Below are 22,859 nucleotides of genomic sequence, written 5' to 3' on the forward strand. Positions count from 1 at the left end.
ATCAAAGGCAACTCATTTGATCAATTGGCAATGCCCTAAAGCACAGTAAGTGCCTTCTCCTTTCTCTGAGCAAGGCTGGGTGTTTATACCCAGTTCTGTGAGCAGCCATCTGTGCCCAGGGGCTGCTTGAGCTTCCAACTCAGTTCTGCCAGGGCAGCTCTCAGTCCCTCTTTGGAATTACCTTCCCTCTAGTGACCTAAACTTAAATGAACTCATTCCTCATGGGTTTATTTCTCATTTTCAAATTCATAGTTTTTACAACCTCCGCTTTTAAAGCCCCCTCGGCAGGCCCCTGGGTCACAGCACCCCACAGCCTGTGACATCCTCTTTGGCGCTTCCCAGGACAGCCATGAGGAGCAGCTTGTTGATATCTTGCCCAGCAGGTTGTGCTGGGCATGACAAAACGGACCTGCACACCTGCAGCAAACATCTGCTGTTTCCCAGGCATTCCTCCTCCCTCTGTACTGACCCACTTACCCACACAGAATGGAGGCTGTGCTGAGCTCAAGCCCCTCAAGCAGGAGCCCCCATCTCAGGGCCCCAGTGCCAGGGTTCTGAGGCGGCTGCAATGGGGACCTGGGGACTGCTGGGGCTACTGTGGGTCTGGCCATGGCACTCGGGGCCCCTTCACCTCTCAGGATGCCAACGAGACCCTCCAGCGAGCTGGGTACATCCATGCCTGGCTGGGTTGTGAGAGCCCATTTAACATGAGAAGTTTGTCCTATGAAAACTTGTTTCCCCCGAGTATTGAGAAACAGGAGAAGCCTGCAAAAGCAGCCATGGGTAATTAGCACGAGGGCTTCTTCCCTGCTCCAGGCTACGCTGGCAGCACTGGTGGCTGCATGGTTTTGTAAGCATGTGCCAGTTTATATAATATGAAGAGCTGGTTTAAGGTCAAAGGAAGCAACCTGAGTTACCCTTTGTTGCTGCAGCCCTCATCTTCAGGGATTTCATCAGATTCTGACAAATGTGCTGCCTAGACATGATATTATATTTTAACAATTTTAGCAACAGACACCTGGCTCTGAGCAATTCCTTAAATTTGTTCAAATCTCAGTTGCAGCACTAACTATGGGTCACTTTGTATTTCAGAAAAATACCCTATAATCCCCTTTGTAATCCGAACTGCGCAGTCTTGCAAGATCTGGATTACTTACCAAACAATAAAATACCATTACTACATCCTATACTGAGGTGTGACAATTGCCTGTGTCCTGTCAGTCTTCCCAATTTAAAGTACTGCTAGACTTCCAGCATGGTATATTCTATACATGGGATGGGAATTTAAGAAATTCAGAAAACTGTGTTTTACACCTTACCCTCAAAATCCCATAGACTGCATGCCTTTGTTCTTAAATATCTAAATATCTTTAAATATGTGACCAAGCTAAAGGGAATTAGGCATTGAGCCTCAGCTGAATTTCAGTAATGTATAACCCTGGAAAATTCCATCAAAATCTCTTCCTTTCTTGACTTCAGCGTTTCTCCTTCATTTGCCCTACATCTGGGAACATGGGGATAAGAATGCTTTTGTTTCCCATTTTGCTCTCTCTGTTTAGACTAATAGTCCCACCTCAAAGGGTCTATCACATTCTGACTATACAATGTTTGCCCCATGCTGCAAAAATGCTAGATAAGAAAATTAGAATGATCTCCAATAGTAATAAGGTATTCGTTGCTCTACTGTCCAAACACTAAAGGTAGTAATGTTGCCCCTTAAGGAAGTACAACTAATCCCCCAAAGTGGGATTGTTCACATATTTTTCATGATCTGTGGAATAGTCTGGTCTTAAAGACACTTCGAATGCCACAGTATTTTAAATTGTCTTGCTCCCGAGGTTTTAGGATTTTTAGGTTTAAACTCCTATATTTAAACACAGCAAAATGTGAAGTCAGAAACAAACCTGAAGTAATCAATAGGGATGTGTTTAACTTTCCATTTGTGCTGCCCCTACTGTCATTTAAGGCTTATCTGCATTTGGTGTTAGTCAGCTAAAAAAAAAAAAAACAAAAAACCCCCCAAACCAAAAAAACACTAACAAAAACCCAGAAGTTTTGGAGCACATAGTACCATGTTCCAGTCAAATGCTTTAGCAAAGGCTGCTGTTATGAAAAGGATTTTCTAATAGGGGGAATAATGATCTTCAGATTCTAACCTCCTGGCACGGCAGTGAGATTTATCAGGAGAGGCATGTGACTAGTTAAGACACACAGCCCCAGCTTGAAGGAAACAGCTGCTCATTTCATGCTTTAGCACTTGGCAGCTGGACAAGGAAGGGTGATGTTTGCGTTGAATACCTCTGCAAAACCAGGCACAGTAAGTGATTTTCCCTGTTTTTGATTTTTTTTCCTAAACTGCCACTGCTTTCCTATTTTCATCCTAGACCTTTTGTAAAAACACTTAAGGTTGAGGCATATTTTTGAAACTTCATCGATGAGCAGTCATTCATGATCAGAATGCCTATATTTTTCTGATCTGTGATTAACAACAGCATTGTTTTTGCTCTTGCAGGAACCAGGCAGGTACAGTGTTTTGTCCTTATACTAGCCAGGTAGGGAAAATGGTGCTTATTTACTCAGATGACGGAGTGAGGAGGCTGTTTATGATGACTGTATTTTCCTTTCTTGGTAGGTAGTGATACAACGAGTATAAAGCAATTTCAGTGTTTGGCTTAAAAGAATGTATGTAAGGAATTGACAGAGGTACTTCCTCAAAATAGTGTGATCAATCTGAAAAAAGTTGGTTGTGACTGGTTACTTTTTGAGGTTTAATGCAGAGATTTTTTTTGGAAAGAAAAACGTAGAAGTGGAGAAATACAGGAAGACAGTGAAGATGCACTTATTAAGATATTATTGAGTCACTCTGGATGGTAATGCATAATTAGATTGTGAAGATTGAAAAAAATCCTCCCTAAAAACAGGGATGGAGTCTCCTACATATCTCCAAGTTCTTAATTAAATTTATTTTTGGACACTTGCATTTTCTGTGGTTTTGTTTCATGAATGATTGATTTCCCTGTCTGATAATTTTTGACTGTTACAGTCTGAAGTTTTCTTTTAAAATTGGAGTATGGGATACATCAAAAGGAACTTTTGATCAATTATTTACATAGAGATGAATTAGGGTTTTTTGGATGAAGACTTATGAAGAATGCAAACAAATGAAGGAGTTATGGGTCTTGATATGTGATGAGACTGAGGGATGCCAGGTGCTTTGGGGAAGGTTAAAGCAGGACAGAGGTAGAGAGCAGCGGGGTCCTGTTGAGGAAAGTCCAAGCATAAACACTGACAGGTTGCATGCGGTCCCTCCTTTAAAGGTGGGGAGAATAAACTTTATTCAAAGACTTCTCACATAAGAAAGGGAAACTTTATTTCTCTCTGAAAACTTCAATTTTTCTTTTAAACTGTAGTTTATGGCTTTGACAGTTAATTAGAAATTTTATAGGAAAATGTTAACAGTTTCAATTATCACAAAATTAGAAGTCTACCTGGCTTCCTGTCTGATTGTGTCTCCAAGGGTAGACTACCTTCGAACCAAGAACTAAAGTACTATCAGTTATGGTTACACTGCAGCCCTCCCACACAGATACCATGCAACATCACGAATGGAACAGGCCACTGGGTCCTGAGGTGCTTGGCTTTGTGCTCAGGAGCTCCTAGTCCCCTGAGAACCTCGGCTGCAGTGGGGCCCCTCCAGCCTGTCAGCATCTCCATTCCTTGTGGGGCAGAGAGAATAACCGGTCCACCGTTGCTTTTTATTCTGATCCCAGAGTAAGTTTGGGTTTTTTTTCAGAATAGTAGGCATTCGGCATTTTGAATAATATGCCACAGTGTGCTTGTTTCCAGACATTGTACTTTGTATTTGTAATGAGTGTTCTCAGTTAAACAAACAGTCCAGTCAGATGAAAAGAACTGTTGAAGGAACGTGCTTTGAAACTAAGATAAACCACAAATCCACCAGAAAAGAGATGTGAGCTCAATCTATTCCTGCTGTAACTTCTTCTTCCCTGTCTCTGGCATAACTGCTGTGCCAGTGTTGGTGCAAAAGGTTGATGTAAAGCCATATGGTTCTGCATCACCTGGATTATGAGCTAGCTCATATGTACCTCTTGTGCAGCTGATTTTGTTCTCAGGCAGCTGTGGGAATCAAGTGTGGTATATAAGGGGCAAAGTGGTGATTACATAGTAAACATTAGATAACTGCAGTGCTGAGCTTGTCTTCAGGTAATAATGTCTGAAAACACATTGTTGCAGTGGTAACTGAACTGTCTCAAAGAAATGTGGTAGGAAAGCTTAGTTTTGAGCCTCTATACTGTTGATTATTAAGGTTGCTTACAGTCAAGGAGAAAAACTCATCACTTGGATCTGCAAAGTGTAAGATAAAGAACTCTGCTTTATTTATGGCTTCCAGCTGTCATTACTGTACCTAATTTTGAATGAAATTCAAGGCTCATGACTAGACTTTTAAATCCTCTGTCCATAAAATAAAGAAAACTTGATCAACATTATAAGATTTTCAAGGGTGCAATTGTTTCAATCCTTATCACCAACCCATTTTGGTAGGAATACTCTGTTAACACACAGTATACTTTGAGAAATTAGTGCGTTACAGTCTTCAGGCTCTCCTCACTTTTTGGATTTTCTCATTAATTCCAACTGCAACATCTATTACTGCAGTACCAGTCATGGAACACTACTGGGGCACACGCTGATTTTGCATTTGATCAGAAGACACAGCCTCTGTACCAACACTCTTTTATACTATTTTACAATATCCTTATCTCATAAAAACACATGCTCAGCTTTTTGAATATACACCCCCCTTATGTTCATGTAAGTTGAGGCAGGTCTGCATAGGCATGAAGTACAATAATTAAATTTTAACATGCTTTATTCAGGGAAATGCTCTGCCCTTGGCTTTCCCATTGATGAGTCTCTAGAAAGCCCAGTATGTAACAGAAAGTGTTCATCCTGGAATTTTTTTTATTACATGGTAGAGGGGGTTGAGTAACAGTGTGAGCACTGCTGTCCCTCTGCAGAAGCTCAATATATATCCATATCACTGACAGCATTGTAAGGTTCCTGTTAAATCTTTTTCCTTTACTCTGAGGAAAGGATCAGGGCAGCCTTGCAGTTCTCTGAATGGGTATATTTCTGCTCTATATCAAAACATCTAGCTGAAAAGTAGCTGCAGTTTTGCTAGCCCATCTCTCTGGTTGAAAATGCCATTATACAGAGGAGCCACTCCCAGGATGTTCCTGAATAAAGAGAGGAAACTACTTTTAAAATACTGTAAGGGTACTTTTGTGGTTTTCTTTTTTTCCTAGCTGTCCAGGCCTGGCTACAGTACATTTGTACAGGTACTCTAAACAAGTTGCACTGAATGTTTTCTGTTAACACATTTATGGTATATTCACTTTTCACTGCTCAATTTGACAAAAGTGTTTTCATGTTGACCGATTGTTATAAGTCAGGAATAGCAATGTTTTATACCTGAGTGTTTGAATAAAAAGTCTGAAATAAATTCTCAGGTCTTCTGGGTTTTACTCTTCATTGATTTTGTCTGTGTTTTTTTTATCCAATGTGAATAGCCAGTGCAGTAGTACTTTTTCATTATGTTTGCTTATAAGTATAACATACCTAAAAACCATCTGACCACAAGATTAGAGATATTGCAACAAGGGATAACTTTTCTCTTGTAATGAAGGTAAACAAATATCAGCTACAAGACTGGCAATATCAACAATACAGATTTTGTGAGGCTGGTTCAAATACAAAGACTAATCCTGCAAACACATAGCTATTCACTGAGCTGAATTCATGAGAGGTCCCATCAGAAAGTTCAGCTAACCTCTGAGTGTGTACGAGGTCAGGATCAAAGTGTAGGAGTGTGGAAATACCCACAGGAACGATGTTTACAGCAAGCAGAAAACACAATTACCCCTGAGAACTGCTCTGGTTGTTTTGGTGGCCATCTGCTATCTCACTTCTCTGAATAACTTCTCCCCTTGACCACATTCAAATAGGTGAAGTGGTTTGACTCTCTCTACAGAGTACTCCCCCACCTGTGATTTATGCATATGTTCTTTACTAATGATTTGGAGTTTCTCAGGCTAGGGGAGAAGGCTTCAGCACCTCAAGAACCTGCCAGGCATAATCATATATGGAAAATTAGTGAAACCTGTGCTATTCTTGTTCAGATACTCTATATATTTAGTTCCCACAAACAGAAAATAACTGTATCATCTTAAATTAACACAAATTTAATATTAGTGATTCAGCAGTACGTCTGCTTTGGACTATGACAAAAGTCATACCAAGCTTAATATACAGTAACTTATATATATATAGACATATATATATAAAGTGTTATATATACCGACATATTTCCATATACAACTCCTTCCACTGCTGTTAAAACTGCCTCTCTTTTCACCCCCTTCTATGGAAACCTATTGCAATCAAAGCAGCAGTGGGCTTGTGTGGGAGAGACCAGAGTGCAGCAAGTGTGTGCAGGAGCAGGATATCTGAGATGAACAAGGATTTTCCATCATTTTTGAAGCGTATTTTTCTCCCCGTGCCTGAAACAGGTTGATGGTTTTCTATGTAGAAATCAGTCTTAGAGGCTAGAATTTGAGTAAGTCATACACAATATCATCAAATAGATTGAAGATGACTTATATAGGGTGTATCTGCGTGCTTGCTAAACGTGTTGATAAAGCTGCCTTTGACACATGACCATGCATGTATTCTTTGTTGTGATGCTATATTCTTGTTCATATTCTTTAAAAAGATGTAACATTTCTCCAGCTTAAACTCTGGTCTCACTAAATTGAATTTCCTTAATCTGAAATAGCATTATTACAGGTAGACTTCCATTCGTAACCTGTATTTCACTTAGGCTCACTCAATCTTGGTGCTGGTTATTGTAGCATGAGTTGGTAAGTTCTGTTTGTTCTGCGGTGACCCAGTATTTGAACCCAGAGCTGGTTCGGAAATTTCTGGTGTTGCTAGTGGGAAGTAAAAAAATCAGTTTATGCAAATACACTATTGATTACCAGTGGAGAAAATTACATCAGCAAATCCTTGCTGAATTAGGGCTGGAGTCAACTTACTGTCTGGATATATAGTGATTCTTGTCATCCAAATCAGAATAGCCATTACATTCCAGCCTTATCACACTGTTCATAAAATAGCTTCCTTAAAAGACTAAAAATAATCTCCTCTGCCAAAGACGTCTTGCCTACTTTAGCTTGCTTACTCATGTTCTGCTTTACCAAATTCATGAACACATACTTCCTGGAACAGCTGCCACCCTTCCTAAAACTCTTGGTTTCCAGGCCCTTCCCTTATGACTGTCCATGTATTTTTATCTTAAGTAGGCACTGTGGCAGGAACTAGAATTCACTTCTTTTCCCCCCCTCTTCTTGAGTGAGTGCTCGTCCCCTTAAATTATAGTCATGCTTTTGCTTGCTTTCTCCATGCAGATCAAAGAAACTTCACTATTTCGTGTAACATTGGTGTTCTGAGGATGGTAATTCTGTTCTGTAGTTTCAATCAAGATAATGGAAGATTTGAAATCCTTCCATTAATTGGAGGAGTTGATTTTGTATCTCTCATAGCTTTAAGGAGTGTTCAGAGGTCTTGGGAAAAGAGCTTGGGCATCACAGCTGCACCTATCTAGTACAGGCTTGACATGCTGGATGTGACTAAAGGATGCTTAACACAGAGAGAGGAGTTTCGTGTGTACAGATCACAAAAGAATTTAGGACTGACCTAAACAGGGAGCTTCTTGATGTTGTTGACTTGGACTCTAACATTGAAAATGCAGGAAGAGATTACAAGCTCTAGGCAGTCACCTTCTAAGGTGAAAAGGTGAGAAGTGAAAGGTCAGGCTGAGAATCATACCGATGGAGTCAGGCCCTAGAACTAAAAGGGAGCCAGGATTGCAAAACTAAAATAAGAGAGGTGGTTTTCAGATTAATGTATCTTAAGGAAAAGCTCTTTCGCAATTTACTTCCTGTCTGTGTTTCAAAACTTGCTCTTTTTTGAATTCTTGCACTGATTTAACTGTATTGAATAAGAAATTGGGGTAAACTTTGACCTAGGCATGGTTATCTGGTACATTAGTGCTTATAGAAATATAATTGGCTCCTGTAAGTAAGCTTGAAAAGGATGGAGCTGCTTTGAAAACTTGACTGTAGTAAGTCTTTTAATGCTAAATACTGGGGCAGGGAAAACAAGTTCCTAAGCTTCTATGTCAGCTTTTAAATCAAGATCTTCCCAACGCCTTCCATCCTTTAATTACCTCTTCTTACTTGACCACATTTTTCACTTCATGCTAGCTTTACTACATAGCCACATTGTTAATTTTTTAACAATTATTGAAGTTGAGTAGATCCTTCAAGAAATTCTGATGAGCTCCTTAAATTTGATAAATATATGCTAAGGAGTAAATAGTTATGAGTTTCCTCTATAAATACAAAACAAACAGGTTTGCGTGAATTTAATAAGTGTCTTTCAAGTTGCTTGGGGTGGCCTGAACTGGCATTATACTACCCATCGACTGAAAGGGTTTTATCTACACAGCCAGAAGTACACTTGGTGGAATATGTGACTCTCAGCTGTTGCAGCCACAGCAGCTGCTCTTGTTGCTTTTCAAATAATGCTGAATCTTTGGCATACGTGAGCTTTAGAGAATTAGTGTTGTATCTTAAGACATGAGCATTGCAAACTTAACCTATGGGTTTTGGTAAGGTTTGTTTTTCTGAAGTCCTATTGTAGCAGTGTGTTCTGTGGTTGTGGAAGTGGAATATTTGTGTAGCTGCAAGCTGTGTTAAATATTCTTTCATACAATAAATATGTAACTACCAAAATAATATTAGCAAAATAAAGATCAAAGTTACTTGTTTGATGTATTACTTATTAAAGCAGGAACTGTAAGATGCTTTTCCTCTTTTTTTCTTTGAAAATTTTTTTTACACTGCTCCTTCCCCTTTTTCAAGTTGTCATGCTGTTCTGTATATTTTTATATATAGCACCTTCTTATGTTACTCTCCTTTTAAAGAAGGCATTTAACTTGTTGGCTGCAAACTGTCTTATTGTTAGGAAGGTATGTGGTTATTAATAAAAGCCAGTCTGTTCCAAAAGCTTGGATATAGGAATACAGGAATTGTAGTGACACTGTTCTCATATCCTGTACTCTGTAGACTTTTTGTACCATAAACAGTTTTAGAGGTTTGCTGTGTCTTCTTATGGTTGTACTAACCAGTGTGTGTTTCTTAGTAGATTGCTTAGTAAGCAAAGAAGGTTTAGTCAGCTCACTGGTGGTTGCTTTGTTACCTCTGAAAAAAAGTACAAAATCCAGTCAAACACATTAAAACCAACAAATAAACTCTTACCTGTCCTTCTCTGTTGGAGGCTTAGCATTTCAAAAAGCTCTGAACTGGCCTAAGAAACACTGTATCACTGTGTTTAAACTACTCTCTTTGCATCATTAAGAAATCTGACACTGCCATTGTTTCACCCATCTTCCCAAGGGAAACTCATAAAAAATAACTACAGGTAAGAAACTGCTTATGTATTTTGATGTCCAGCATCTGCTGGCAGAATTTTATAAAGAAAGATACTGGCTCTCTCCTGATCTCCAGGCTGTGTTTTCAGTCCACCAGCCTTTTGGCCCACAAGCTTGCCTGTGAGTCGTGAGTCGTCGGTGACTTCTGCAGCTGCAAAACCATAGCATCACACAAGCCAGGCATCCCTGATTCATGTGAGTGTGCAGAAGACAGCAATTAGCATGAGCTCCTAGGATCACACAGCAAGTCTGTCTACTGTCATGCATGTCTGACAATGTTTTCTAGTGTATTATTTCAATTTGCAATCTCTCTTCAAATGAATGGGCAGCTGCCACTAGGGATTGAGAAGGGTTACTGGCCATTAGCAACTGGTCCAGCCTCCCTCCTTGGCTGGGACCTATTAACAGGTCTGCAGGGAAATAGCAGTTACATGTGAAATATTTTCTACGTTCATCAAAGGGGAAACAAAGACTTATCTGATTAGAAATGCACCATAACAGCCAAATGGGAAAAAGGAGCCAACGCTCTGTCCTGCCCCTCTGTCCTTTTAACTCTGTCTTGCTCCATCTCAGACATCCAGCTTCCCATTACTTAAGTCTCTGAAAACCTCTTCCTGCCTTTATTGTTTTGCCAGTTGCTGCCTTCAATTTACTGCACTGATAAGTACTTCCCAGGCTGTAAATGTGTGGTCGAGATATTTCTGAAGCCAACCTATGTTTTGATTGTAGTCACAGGAGGAAAAGTCAGCTGAAAACCTGCTTTCACTACACAGAGAGGCCTCTCCTCACATGGGATAGGTATAGGCTGTGAATTCACGGGGAGAGATGTGACGTAATATATGGGCTGACAGTGCCAAAGAAGAAAAAATAAACAGGCACTGAACTCCCCTTTTCAAAATGTAATAGCCTTCCTTTTGGTAGATGTAAAGTAACTGCAGCTGTTCTTCAGTTTGGGGAAAGTCAGAAATCAGAGTGAGAAATCAGATATGGTCATCAATGCTGGAAATAGCAGGTAAGTAGGAGGTATTGAATTCTCCCTACTGGTTTCTGTGACTGCAGATAATGATTTTGTCTTACCTTGATACAACATAGCTGCAGAGATGGCCAGTGAAAGAGTGTATTTTAACATATTGCTTTTTCAGACACTTAGCTATAATCTGTACTGTTTGGGTGACCAGCACAAACTCATAGAGCTTAATGGGGTTGAGAAGCTCCATGGGTGCCTGTGTTCCTGTGGCATAATTACAAAAGGTGGCACAGATGTTTGCAGTGTGGCTGCCTGCCGGTGGGGAATAACTGGAAATTACAGAATGAGTGAAAAAGCTGCTTCTGAGGGAAAAATCAATTTGGAAGCTATGGGTTTGTCAGACTGATAACTTGATATCCAACTTTACTGAATTTGGATATCTGGGTTACATGCTCTTATGTTTCTTCTTTGTCTTAAAATTGATCGAAAAGTGGTGTGAAACTGAAAACAGTGCTGACTCTTAAAATTGTCATAACTCTTGGAATATTCAACAGTTTCAAAGAAGTCAGTAACCAGGGACTATGCTAGTACAGAAAAATTTCGGCTTAGTTACAAATAAGGACAAAATGAACTTTGTGTGGGAAAAGGTAGATCTCCAAAATGAACATATCAGAAGCTCTAGGTGAATAGGGCCTGGGATTTTTTAGTAATCTAATTAATAAGTAAATGTGATTTTCCTAGCTCGTCTTTAAGGGAATATAGCTGACTAACGTAAATAATAATAAAATATTAAAATATTTAATAACAGATATTAATAGCATAAAATAACATAACAGGTAATAAATATATGGGGAGGTTGTCTTTCATAAGTAAAGGGTTTATTATTTCCCCATATGTTTTTTAAAATAACTAAAACCCCCATTTTTTCTTGGGATGGTTCAGCCTCACTAAAGGCATGTGACAGTGTAACCAGTCAAGAATACATGCTGATAAACTGGTTTTTTCCACTGACTTGACCAGATTAACAAAGCAAACTTACTCTTACAAGATGCTATATACAAGTCTATGAATAGAATAAATATGAATTATGTTTTGCCAAGAGTTTCTCTGAAGGCTTACAGGTCTTATGTTGAGTTAGACCATGTGAACTCTAACTGCTGTTGCTGTCCTCTCCCAATGGGTTACACTTTGGTGCTGGAGGTCTCTAATATGTCTGAAGGGCAAAGATTCTTAGAAGAGCTGCATCCACCGGTGTCATGCACGTTAATCAAATGTTGTATATTTGTAATTTTATTTTTGCTTTACTGGGAATAGCAAAACAACTTTTGTGACAAATCTACTGAGAATTATTGCTGTCAGTTTTCCTTCTTTTGAAAACAAACTAAAGTCTTCCTTAGCTCTCCCTTTTAACCTGATACATTCTGGGCAATTGTACTACCTTGACCCATAGAAAGTGGAAGTAAAATATCAACAGCATAGTACATGGAATAACTCAAGGATGTGTGTTCAGATTTTACTGCCATTATTAACTGGAGTTACAGAGGCAAATGCCAACAAAGTAAATACAGGAAAAAAATACAGAAGTGGATGGCACAAAGCTAAAATATGGTAGATAATCAGTTGCAAAAAATGTTAGAATTGCAATTGAGAATGAAACCTTTGTTGTTTTTACAAATCCAGTTGTCAAGCTATCCATTATTTTAGGGGGGGTTATAAGTGAGGAAACCTGGGGGATTTTTTTTCCTGTTATCTCTGAAATCATCCTGGTTATGTTTCACAGAAAGAATGCTAAACAAAATGCTATCTAAACAGCCCAAGCCTTAATCAAGTGACTTGATGATTACTGAAAGTATTTGGTCATGTGACTGTCCATTGGCATTCCTCATGATTTCTGTAAGCTTCTCTTTATGTTAGGTCAGCATGTATTGTACCCCACATGCTAATCAATGAACTTATACAAGACATTATATGGCTCTGAGCTAACAGCTTGGTGGTCCATATGAGTGGGTCTATATAATCACTTGGTTTCTTGCTCACAGCCCTATTCATTTAACATCTATTCCCACAGAACAATAGATGTTTAGGGCCTGACGTAGTTTAAAATACCCTTCCATGTTAATTGGATGAGCCATGATGACCTGAAAGTAAATATTTAGCTCAGTGGAGCTGTCCTTCAAAATTAAGCATAGTAAAATACATTTTGAAAATGTGTAACTTGAATACTTTTGTACTAAGGCACAAATACTCACCCCTTAGAGGTTATATTGGATGTAAATAGCAAGGTTTTGGCAGCAGGGGGGCTGCAGGCATGGCCTCTGAAGGAGGAGGCCAGGTGCTGCCCTGTGTCGGACACGGCCACTTCCAGCTGTCTTTGCAAGAGACCCAGCGTGGCTGAGCCCATCGGCTGAGTCGGTGGCACCTCTGTAAAAACATATTGAAGAAAAGGCAGAAAATTCTGAGGGGAGGGAACACAGAGAGAGCAAGGGAATGGAGAGGAAGAGGAAAGAACACAGGGAATAACAAGGTCAGAGGACAGGGAGGTGCTCTGTGGCAGAGCAGGTACTTCCCTGAAGAGAGCGTGGCCACTCGTGAGTTCATGCCAGAGCAGGTACAGCTCTGAAGGGACTGTGGCCCATAAAGGACCCATGCTGGAGCATAGGACAAGAGTGAGAAGGAAGGAGCAGCAGAGAGAAACTGCTGACTATTGACCCTGACCTCCTGCACTGTTTATTGTCTCGCTGAAGGGACTCAGTGTAACCTGCAGCAGGTGTCTGGAGTGAAGTTTAGCCTGTACTGTTTCCCAGTACAAAAATCAGTAATTAAATATTTATGTTAATAGTCAAGGAATTAAGTTTTACAGTGATTACACTGGCTTTTGGTTGGCAAATGAAATGGAACAAGTAAAACTTTACCTGTGGAGTCTATAGAGCTATAGAGTCACTGATTTCCCCTGTGCAGTGTCTGTTGTTAGTAAGATGACTGGCTTTAGTCATCCACCAGCAATGTATGCTTAACCATCCCCCTGTCCTGTCCTTTTTGCAGACGTCCCACTCTGTTTAGGGTCTTCTGAAGTTCTCCTTTGATCCCGAAAAAGAGTGAATCTAAGCAATAGGGTGCATACACTTGCTGTGGTTTATTGTATAACTACTATCTGAAAGTGTGTAGAGAAGGTGAATGAATATTGGGAAGTCACATCAGATGAGCCCAATACTCTCATGAGTAATTTTTATTCCTCCCCTGCCCCCTCACCTCCCTTACTTCATGGAGAAGTGCCACAATCTCTCCCTTGTTCTGTGTCCTTGCTCCACATGACAAACATCATTGGAAGCCAGATGTGCTATCCTGCAGCCAGCTGCATGTGATGTTGAGGTCACGGACTGGGACAGAAGTGGTGGCATTAGGCTGCCTTATAGCCCAGTATCACTGCCCTTTCCTACCTAGCACAGCTTCATCATGTGTCAGACACTGGAGAAACCTGATCATATATGTCACTTGCTCAGAGTTTTCCAGAAGCAGATTGTTTGTACGTTAATAAATAAACTGGTACTGACCAGCTACAGGAAATACGTGATTCCTGGGAGAGAATAAACTTCAGGAACCATGCAGTAGGCAATTTAAGACCTGTGTTGACTTGGGCCCAAACGCATGTCTTGATTGCACTTGTGTAGGCAGAGATGCACCACTTACGTGTTCCAGCTGGGATTCTTATTATGGTAATTACTAACTAATATGCGTGGAGAGTAATCATAAGAAAGGGTCTTACTGCAAGAGCCTCCACTATATCTACAAGGTAGCAGGTGAACTCTGTCCTGAAAAGCTTGCCCTGGACATAAGTTTATGACAGAAAAAGTTATAGCAAGGGAAATTACCCTTAAATCTTCTCATGAGACTCTTGATTTCTTCTCAGCTTCTTTTTCTGCATACTGCTACTGATTTGATTTCCCTGTTCAGCTGCTCACATTTAGCACTCCTCCAGCAGCCAAGTGGAAGTTGTTTAATGTAAGCATTCAGTGGAGTGTTGTGTAGGCTCCAAGGAGGGGGAGATGAGGGGAGGTCTGACTTAAAGCCCCAAGAATGTCCTAATCTTGTAAAGAATATGAGTCTCGTGTGTGCAAGCCTCTGGAAAGTTTGTGGATGAACTGAGACTCATAGAGGTGCCTCTGTGTCAAAGTTGGACTGTTTGCGTGTGGCTCTATTTATTGTCCCTAAGTAGAAGGAAAATAGCTCACTTTTAATTAATGGGGAAAATGCTACATGTACATTTACTTTGGCCTTGCTAAAAAGCTGTTTAAATTTCATTTTACTAAATAAATATTACTCTGTATGTCAAATTTAAGCCTATTTAAAACCAAATTATTGGGTTAGCTTGAATCTGTAACCAATATAACTTGCTTGAAATCCATGTAAGAGCACCCACACAGGGATTTGTACTGGCTCGACATTTTAATATTAGTTAAACTGCTGTAGCTTGTAGGTGTGGACGTCCCCTTAGTAGTCTCCAGCAGTAATAGTGATGTCTTTTGATTTTACTAAGGACAGAAGACAACATTTAAAACTTGGCTTCATGCTGACACCCTGTTCATACCATTTGGTGCTTTTGCACAAGACCACAAGTTTGCTGGCAGGGTATCCTGCTTCTTCTAAAAACTAATGTATTACACTTGACCACATCTGTCACAGGAGCTCACAGCCTACACGTTTGTTTTAAGTTATCTGTCAAGACAGTCCACAATAGCACCATCTCAAGACTTTCAAAATGCTGAACAAAAAATGCAATAACACTGCACAAGAGTACTAAGGAAAACCATCTGCTCAAAGTAATTGTATGCATGTGGCAGTTAGGGTGATGGCAGGACTTGGAAGGGACTCTCTGTTTTGTAGTTTAGTCCATAACAAACTTCTAACTTCTGAGCACATCACTACAGATGTTTCTGGTTTCCCCCTTAGTAGGAATGTGCATCCCATAATAGAAATATTTCATGAAATAAAGCATGACATGCCTAATACCCTCACTTAGTTCACAGGGTTGTATCTACTACCTAAATAAAGGGGGTCTCTTAGACAAAGCTGTTAACTTCAAGGGAGTGTTAAGGCCTATATCGATCATATTTCTGCTGTTGTATCCTTCACCCATTCCTGACTACTGCTCTGAAACCCCTTTCTGGCACTGGGAGGGTTACTTGCAGTAGAGACTGTAATTTTAAGTGGCCTGATAAAGAAATGAGAATGGGTGACTGTGGAGGATTCTGTGCCTCCTCTGTCCTTAACAGCCTCTGTTAACATCAGTAAACCTAGCTGGATTTGTAATTCCATTATAAGGGAAATTTATTTTTCATTATAGTATGCAATCATTCCCTGACATATTGAGTGAGTTCTGATTTTCTTTTCTAGCTTTAACGAATCCTCCTGAAACAGCCAGATGGCAATGAGATGTTTTAGAGTTACACTGGGAAGCAGCTGGGGGCAGAGATTCTCTAGGTTATTCCAACTACCCCTTTGGAAATCAATATTTATTTAATTTATGTGGATGACATTTATAGTTGTATTCTACTCATCCATCTCTGCAAGTGTGGTTGGATACTATTGTGGCACGATACAGACAAGTTGTTTATTGTCCTAGTAGAACAGCGGTGCTTAATCGTACAAATGATGTAATGGTTGTGGTTGTTGGAGTCTGCAGTCAAGAGATGTGATAGCAGGTTTTGGCTCAGACCCAGTCAGCCAGTTCTTCATCCAGTGCAAATATTTTATTCTTCTTTTAGAAGTATTATTAGAATAATACTCTGACCTTTAGGGGTCAGATAGGCTGTTTAGAGCATAGTACTGTAATGTCAGGACCTAGGTATGTGCTACTTAAGTGGTTGTCGCATAATTAAAAAAAAACCAATGCAAACCTGCAATTTTACATTGAGAATTACTTGTTGATTACTACTACTGTTGTCAAGAGAAGACAGAGGTGATACTCTTCTATGCTTTATTATGGAGGATGGTAATACTTACAAAACTGAAAAGTCAGATCAAATCTTTTCCATTCCTACATTTCATGCTCAGCAATTTTCAAGGGATAGACAGAAAATGCAATAGCTTTTCTCCATTTTATTTTTTAAAGAGCTGATTAAAAACTATTTTATTTTCTTCTTCTTGAAAAAAACACTAAGTCAGATGAAGCTAGATAGCTGGCTCTGTGAAAATCACGCCAGTAATTTAAGCACTCGGAGGAGGATTTTGGGATGGACAAAAAGGAAAAACATGCCCAAGGTGGGATTCTAGCAAAACTTAGCTGCCAAAGTGCAAAGCTGTGATCTTGAAAAACCCTGCTCAGCTGCTGGCTAACTCTCAAAGTAAGTAAACCAAGCAAATACCCTACTTACTTTTTTTTCCACTTTAAATAAACAGTCTTGGAAAGAGACTGAACCTAGGGTAACCTGGCTCGTGTGGCCTGACCAGTAAATTAGAGAGCCGTATATCTCTGGTTCACTTCAGAAAACTTTAGGGTTTGCATGATAGCCCAGCTCTTGCAGGAAGGGCTGAGGCTGCCCAGCCTACCCCTAGAGCTAGCTGTTACAATGCCTTCTGCTACAATGCAGAGAACGGGTCCAAAGCCAAGGACCAGAGCCCAGGTGTGTACCCACCTCCCCCTTTTTCTTAGATGAGTGCTCTGACTGCTTACTGATGTGTGAAAGGATTAATTTCCCCTCAATTCGTGGCAGGTAGGAGCTCTGTGTGATTTCTGGAAAAACAGCGTTCTATCAAGAAGTGGTTCTGCACCACCAAGTTCAGAGGAAAGTGCTTTCTTCTGGCTAGGAGGAAGGGGCAGGATTTAATGCTTGTACCTCTCTGCTCTAGTTTTCTGTCGGCTGACTTGGCCTGCAGCACTGTGTGTGCACTGGCGTATAGAAACTCACTGTTCGGTGAGCTGTGTTTATGTCCTCTGGGGTCCTTCTCTCAGCTTCAAGGAAAAGAGCGTCATGCCTATATCCATTGTTGGATGGGATCAGAAAGAACCTGGATGTAGGAACACATTGAAAAATAATAGCATGGAATCATAGAATTGTTTAGATTGGAACAGACAATTTTTAGATCATCAAATCCAGCTATCAACCCAGCACTGCCAAGTTCACCACTAAATCATGTCCCCAAGTGCCACATCCACATGCTTTTTAAATACCTCCAGGGATGGTGACTCAACCACTTCCCTGAGCAACCTGTTTCAAAGGAAACCCTTTCCATGCAGAAGTTTTTCCTAATATCCAATCTAAATTCCTCTCCTGGTGGAACTTGAGACCATTTCCTCTCATTCTGTTGCTTGTTACCTGGGAGAAGAGACTGACCTCCACCTCACTACAACATCCTTTCAGATAGTTGTAGAGAGTGATAAGCTTTCCCCTCAGCCTCCCTTTTTCCAGGCTAAACAACCCCAGCTCCCTCAGCTTGTCCTCATAAGGCTTGCATCCTTGGCTGAATGGTATATTTTGAAGGTCTTCCATGCAAAACACTGCTGCATGCTTAGAGCAGCCTCAACACCACAGGACTCTGAAGCTGGGTCTATAGATAAATATTCAGTGCAGGACACTTTTTCAGGTGCTGGGATGCAGTGTACTGTACTGCTAGAGCATCCCTGACATGTCAGTGGTCTCCTAAGTGGATCAGACGAGCAGCTTCCGTATGCCAACTCTGCCTGGGAGGTTGAGAGACTTCACTGATGTAGCTGCAGGCTAACCTCTGCTGTTTGGCCTCAGCACCTGGCAGCCAGTGTGGGCATGGTCAGCTCAGTAGCGCAGACCTATCCTGAACGGGCAGCAACTTCTCCTCCTTCCAGGAGGTGGAAGTTGTGTCAGAATACGTTGGCCCTTCCTTTTGCTGAAGAAGGAGCATACCTGCCCGCACCATGGGTGTGAGCTGGTGGCTGAGGTGGCAACAGCAGGGCCAGCAAAGCTGCCATAGCCTGGTGTCACTTGGGTGGCTGGACCACAGTGGTGTTTCCAGGGCTGCAAGCTGACAGAGACCTAGCTCAGAGAGCACTGTGCTCGTTGTAACACTGGCCTTTGGGAGGGGTCAAGGTGGGTTAGTAAAAAGGATGAAGGATGCCGGTCCTACCAAGACTGAGTTTGCAGTACAAGGTCTGTGATATGGTGGGTTTGAAAAGTTTGGTATTTGTGGATGAATTAAAGCAGGTATATAGTTCATTAGTGCTTTGTATGACCAACATTAAAAAGTTAATGTTACAGGCAATGACTTCTGAAACTGAATTTCCCAAACTCCTGTATTATTTCACTTCAAGGACTCTTTTAGTTCTACTCTTGGCTCTTTTTCCTAGAGAAGTTGTTGGATGTACTTTTTATTGTCACATTTCAAAAACTTGTTATGGTCAGGCACTAGGGGGGCTTAGTCACAGATGGACAATAAAATACTGATTTCTTCTCTTTTTTAAATAAAACCTGTAAAATTATTACTGAAAACTTGTAACAAAGTATTCTGTGCATCTTCAGGTAAATGGATGTTTGATATTTAAATGCATAGAAGATGTACAGTTAAATTTAGAAGTTTCTGTATGTGTTCAGCTTACAGTGACTGTTCAGCTACTGCGGGAAGATTTATTTTTAAAAGCTTCAGGGGCTGATCTTCAGGTCCTTTAAAAAATTGCCTCCTAGTTCAATGTTTGCTATGAACTTCATTAAACACTTATGCAGTCTGTGCCAATTAAGACCATTAGCATTACCATGAACCAGTAACCTTAGGGGAAAAAATAGTTATGCTTAAAAACATAAAAGCAGGGTTATTACAAAAAGTGACTTATCAAGTGTAAATAAGAATGACCTGAACAAAATGTGCGTCATTGCATGTGCATGCCCTCATTTACCATCTGGTTTCTGTTTTGTGACCCTAGCTATGGATTTATTTTGTGCTAGTGGACAAACAATTGGACAACACTTAGAAACACAAGTTTGAATGTAGGAAAAACTTACAGCAATCTTTCACATGCTCTGTATCGTGGGGAAAAAGCAGTTTGCAGAAAAGATGAGTTGAACTGTAAATATTGCATCCTGATAAGTCTTCCATATAGTAGACTATAGTAGACTATATAGTAGACTATAGTAGAACATATAGTCATATAATTATGATTTTTTTGCTTTCCTCAGATTTTTGTTGAAGTCCAACTAAGAATGCAACCAGCAAAATAAAGTGAAAAATCTAGACATCTGAAGAAGCATCCTTCTACTTGGTGAAAATGTCTCTTATTTTTTGACAACTATTAAAGGACAATGGGGTCAAACACACTTGGGAAGTCTGCAACATTAGATGAGCTTTTGAACACTTGTATTGAAATGTTTGGTATGCTTTCTCAATATTTTGTTTTCTTGTTCTTGAAATTAATCTTATAAATATTGCTGTTCTCTAATTTAGCCAGTCTTTCTCTTGGCAAACAACATTTCTATTCTGCAAAATTTTCCACGTTTCAATTTGTCCCAGAATCACACAAGCCAGAAATTTAATCGCATGCATACTGTATTAAATTTTCTTAATGAGATAATGCACAATGGTGGGTATGGTGGTTTTTAAAATGCTGGCCTTCACCAAGAGAAATGTTTCATTGAATTATTCAAGGAGTTGTTTCTGGCATTGATCTTTCTTTCTGGCATTGTCTTGAGTAGTTACACAGCTGTGTTTCTGACCAGTCATTTTTTCAAAGGTTTTCTAAATTATCATGCAATAATTGGCAAGAGTATGACTTAAGGCTCATGTAATCTTTTTACTCTTATTAAAATGCGATGTACGAGGTCTGAGGGAAAGTGATGAAAAAGACCTTGATCCATAACACTATTAATCATGATATATATCACATTGCAGTCAGATGAGTTCATGGATGGGCTTAAATGCTTTGAAGTAGAACTTTGATTCACAAAGCTACATTTAGGTTGTCTTGAGATACAGGACAGGTCTTGATTGGAATGAGGTATTAATTTTTTTCCTGTGTGGAGAGAAACAAGTATCTAAAGGTGAGCGAGATTAAATAATTGAGGGATGGATAGATCTTGCTACTGACTGCGGTGAATCCGCAAATATCCATTGCTGTAGACCACCATCAAACTTGTTGTTCTAGAACTTAATGATAGTATTGGCAGAGCCCATACACTTGTTGGCTGTTGGAAATAGTGGCTCTTCTTGTAGACACACACTCTTGACAAGTGTAGTCCATGTGTTGTTCCTGTTTCATACATCATATCATCTACAGTCTTCTAATGACAGACAGAGAATAATCTAACATTGCAGTTGTTGGGGAAGACTAATGGTAGTCCAGTCTGCCAGGGAATAACCCTTTGTGTAGTTTCAGTGTCTACATTGCAAAGGCACAAGGCTCTCTGTAAGATAGCTGGAGATGGGACCCTCGGCACAGATATGAGGTGCTTTGCCATTGCATCCCTTGATGCAGATTCCTCTTTTAACAATTTAGTTGTTTAACTTAAAGCTATAAAGCTGCAATAAAATAAATATTGGAAGTGGTTATAAATAAATCATCTCCCCTCCCTTTTGGTGGGCTAATTTTGGATCTGTTCTGTGGGTTACTGGCAGTGTCTTCGTATAACATTTAGCATAGTGCTGTCCATGCCCTATGTTTTTAGCTATGGCCAGTTATCTACACTGGTTTGGGGTTTTTTCTCCATTTAAATAACCATCACTGCATTCTAGCAATAGTTACTGCTAAAGGAGCATTTTCGTGCTTTGCTTTTTTTTCCTACCTCTTTGGTAGACAACGAGCCAACATTTTAACTTTTTATCCCTTCTACTGACTCTACTTGAAGAATAAAAGCTCCCTTCTGTTATAATGTGGTTAACTCATTGTTTGTCTTTTGCAGATGACAAAGGAAACCAGTGCTCCAGCCATTTGCCAAGAACCTTTCTTTTAATGCATCGTTGGTATCTGCCTTCGACAGAGCTGGCTGGCAAACTCCTGTCCACATATCCTTTCACAAAGTGTTGCAAATCCACATTACAGCATCAAAAGCAGATTGTTTCTGTGACTGCATGTAAAATATGTCAATTAATTAGTGACAAACAAGGTTTAGAGGTTAATTTTTTTTCAGCCTAAAAGGTGGAAGTTTATGAGCTTCTTTATGCCACCGCTCGTAGAGTTTTTCCATATGTACAAGAATATTGACTCATTAACCTTGAATAACTGCAAATATGTGGCCGAGATAACTTTTCAAATGTATCACAGCAGGCTGGAAGTACTATGAACTATGATTGGTATCTAAGCACTTACATGTGATTTATACCTCTTAAATCATAAGTATTATCATATTTGGTTACCCAGAGCTGGCAAGAAACTTTTCAACAGAATATTCAGAATAGTAAAACAGAGGCATTTTTGCTAGGGGAAAAAAGGTTGGCAGCCAGAAAACAGTCTTTGTCCCCTAAGATGCTGTGAAAGTGAATGAAATATCAGAGCATACTATGTTTTTTTCTAGAAGAAAAGATACTGATTTTAATTCAACTGCTTTAGTGTCAGTCTCCAGTGAATAAAAACATTACTGAATCAAGGCACACAAAGCTTTCTTTAATTAGCATACATATAGAGATGCCAATGGGGAGAACTGCAACGAATTCAGATTGAAAATCTGCTACTTCATGAGGTAAATGCACTTCTGGTCCTCCAGCATTTTGGTTTTATGCTTCTGCTAATACTAACAACGTTATTTATCTTGTTTGCGGGGTTTTTACTTGATCCCTAGTCTGCAGTGAAGAGTGAATTTCTATGTCTTGAAAATAACTAAGTTGAGCCATCCAACTTTTAAAGACACGTAACATCACTGAGCTAAAAAGCTGACTAAAAACTTGTGCTGTGATCTATCTGGCGCATGGGTGTGATATCTCTTAGAGGGAGAGAGGTTCAATGCCACACAGAGGAGAGACACCTTTTGCCTCCAGATGTAATCTAGTGTGGGAAAGGAAGACTGTTTCTGGACTTCAGTTCATACAACCCCTACATAATTTATGATGACAGGAGTGTGTTAGTAATGCCAAAGTTGTTACAGGTCGGTTGTATTCTGAACTTTTCACTGACTGCTCTGACCTTGTTTCTATGGGAAAGCCTTCATGTGTTAGGCTGTTCTTGTGTAGGAACACTTCCCTGTAAAAGAGAAAGCATGAATTTTGAAGTTAACATGATATAACCTGCTTCCTTCAAACAACTGTGTTACAGTTTCATCACTGAGAGGAAAGGAGTCATGAAGAGCAGAACTGATAAAGCCTTTTCCATGCCCTCTTAAAGCAGAGGAGGCTTATATGGTTTACATGTAAGCTTACATGGATTACATC

At 39.9% G+C, this 22,859-nt stretch overlaps 1 protein-coding gene across 5 annotated transcripts in view; it reads left to right on the plus strand.

The window, feature by feature from the left end:
* The window catches only part of RASGRP3 (RAS guanyl releasing protein 3), a 62,467-nt gene that overhangs the window by 11,853 nt on the left and 27,755 nt on the right, over positions 1–22,859 (plus strand). For 2 of the 5 annotated variants that reach the window (XM_027735148.2, XM_027735150.2), the window contains exons 1-4: positions 2,236–2,317; positions 19,682–19,874; positions 21,398–21,500; positions 22,112–22,174. In XM_027735148.2, coding sequence (XP_027590949.1) covers positions 19,805–19,874; positions 21,398–21,500; positions 22,112–22,174 — 236 coding nt within the window. In that variant the 5' untranslated portion in view covers positions 2,236–2,317; positions 19,682–19,804. Of the gene's footprint in view, positions 1–2,235; positions 2,318–3,755; positions 3,772–19,681; positions 19,875–21,397; positions 21,501–22,111; positions 22,175–22,859 lie in introns of those variants that run through there. The other 3 variants (XM_039389488.1, XM_027735149.2, XM_039389489.1) reach the window with 2 other exon arrangements.

Source organism: Pipra filicauda, unplaced genomic scaffold (genome assembly GCF_003945595.2).
Source record: "Pipra filicauda isolate LSUMZ 115617 unplaced genomic scaffold, ASM394559v2 scaffold72_size3293161_pilon, whole genome shotgun sequence".
In the NCBI taxonomy this organism is placed as follows: Eukaryota; Metazoa; Chordata; class Aves; order Passeriformes; family Pipridae; genus Pipra; species Pipra filicauda.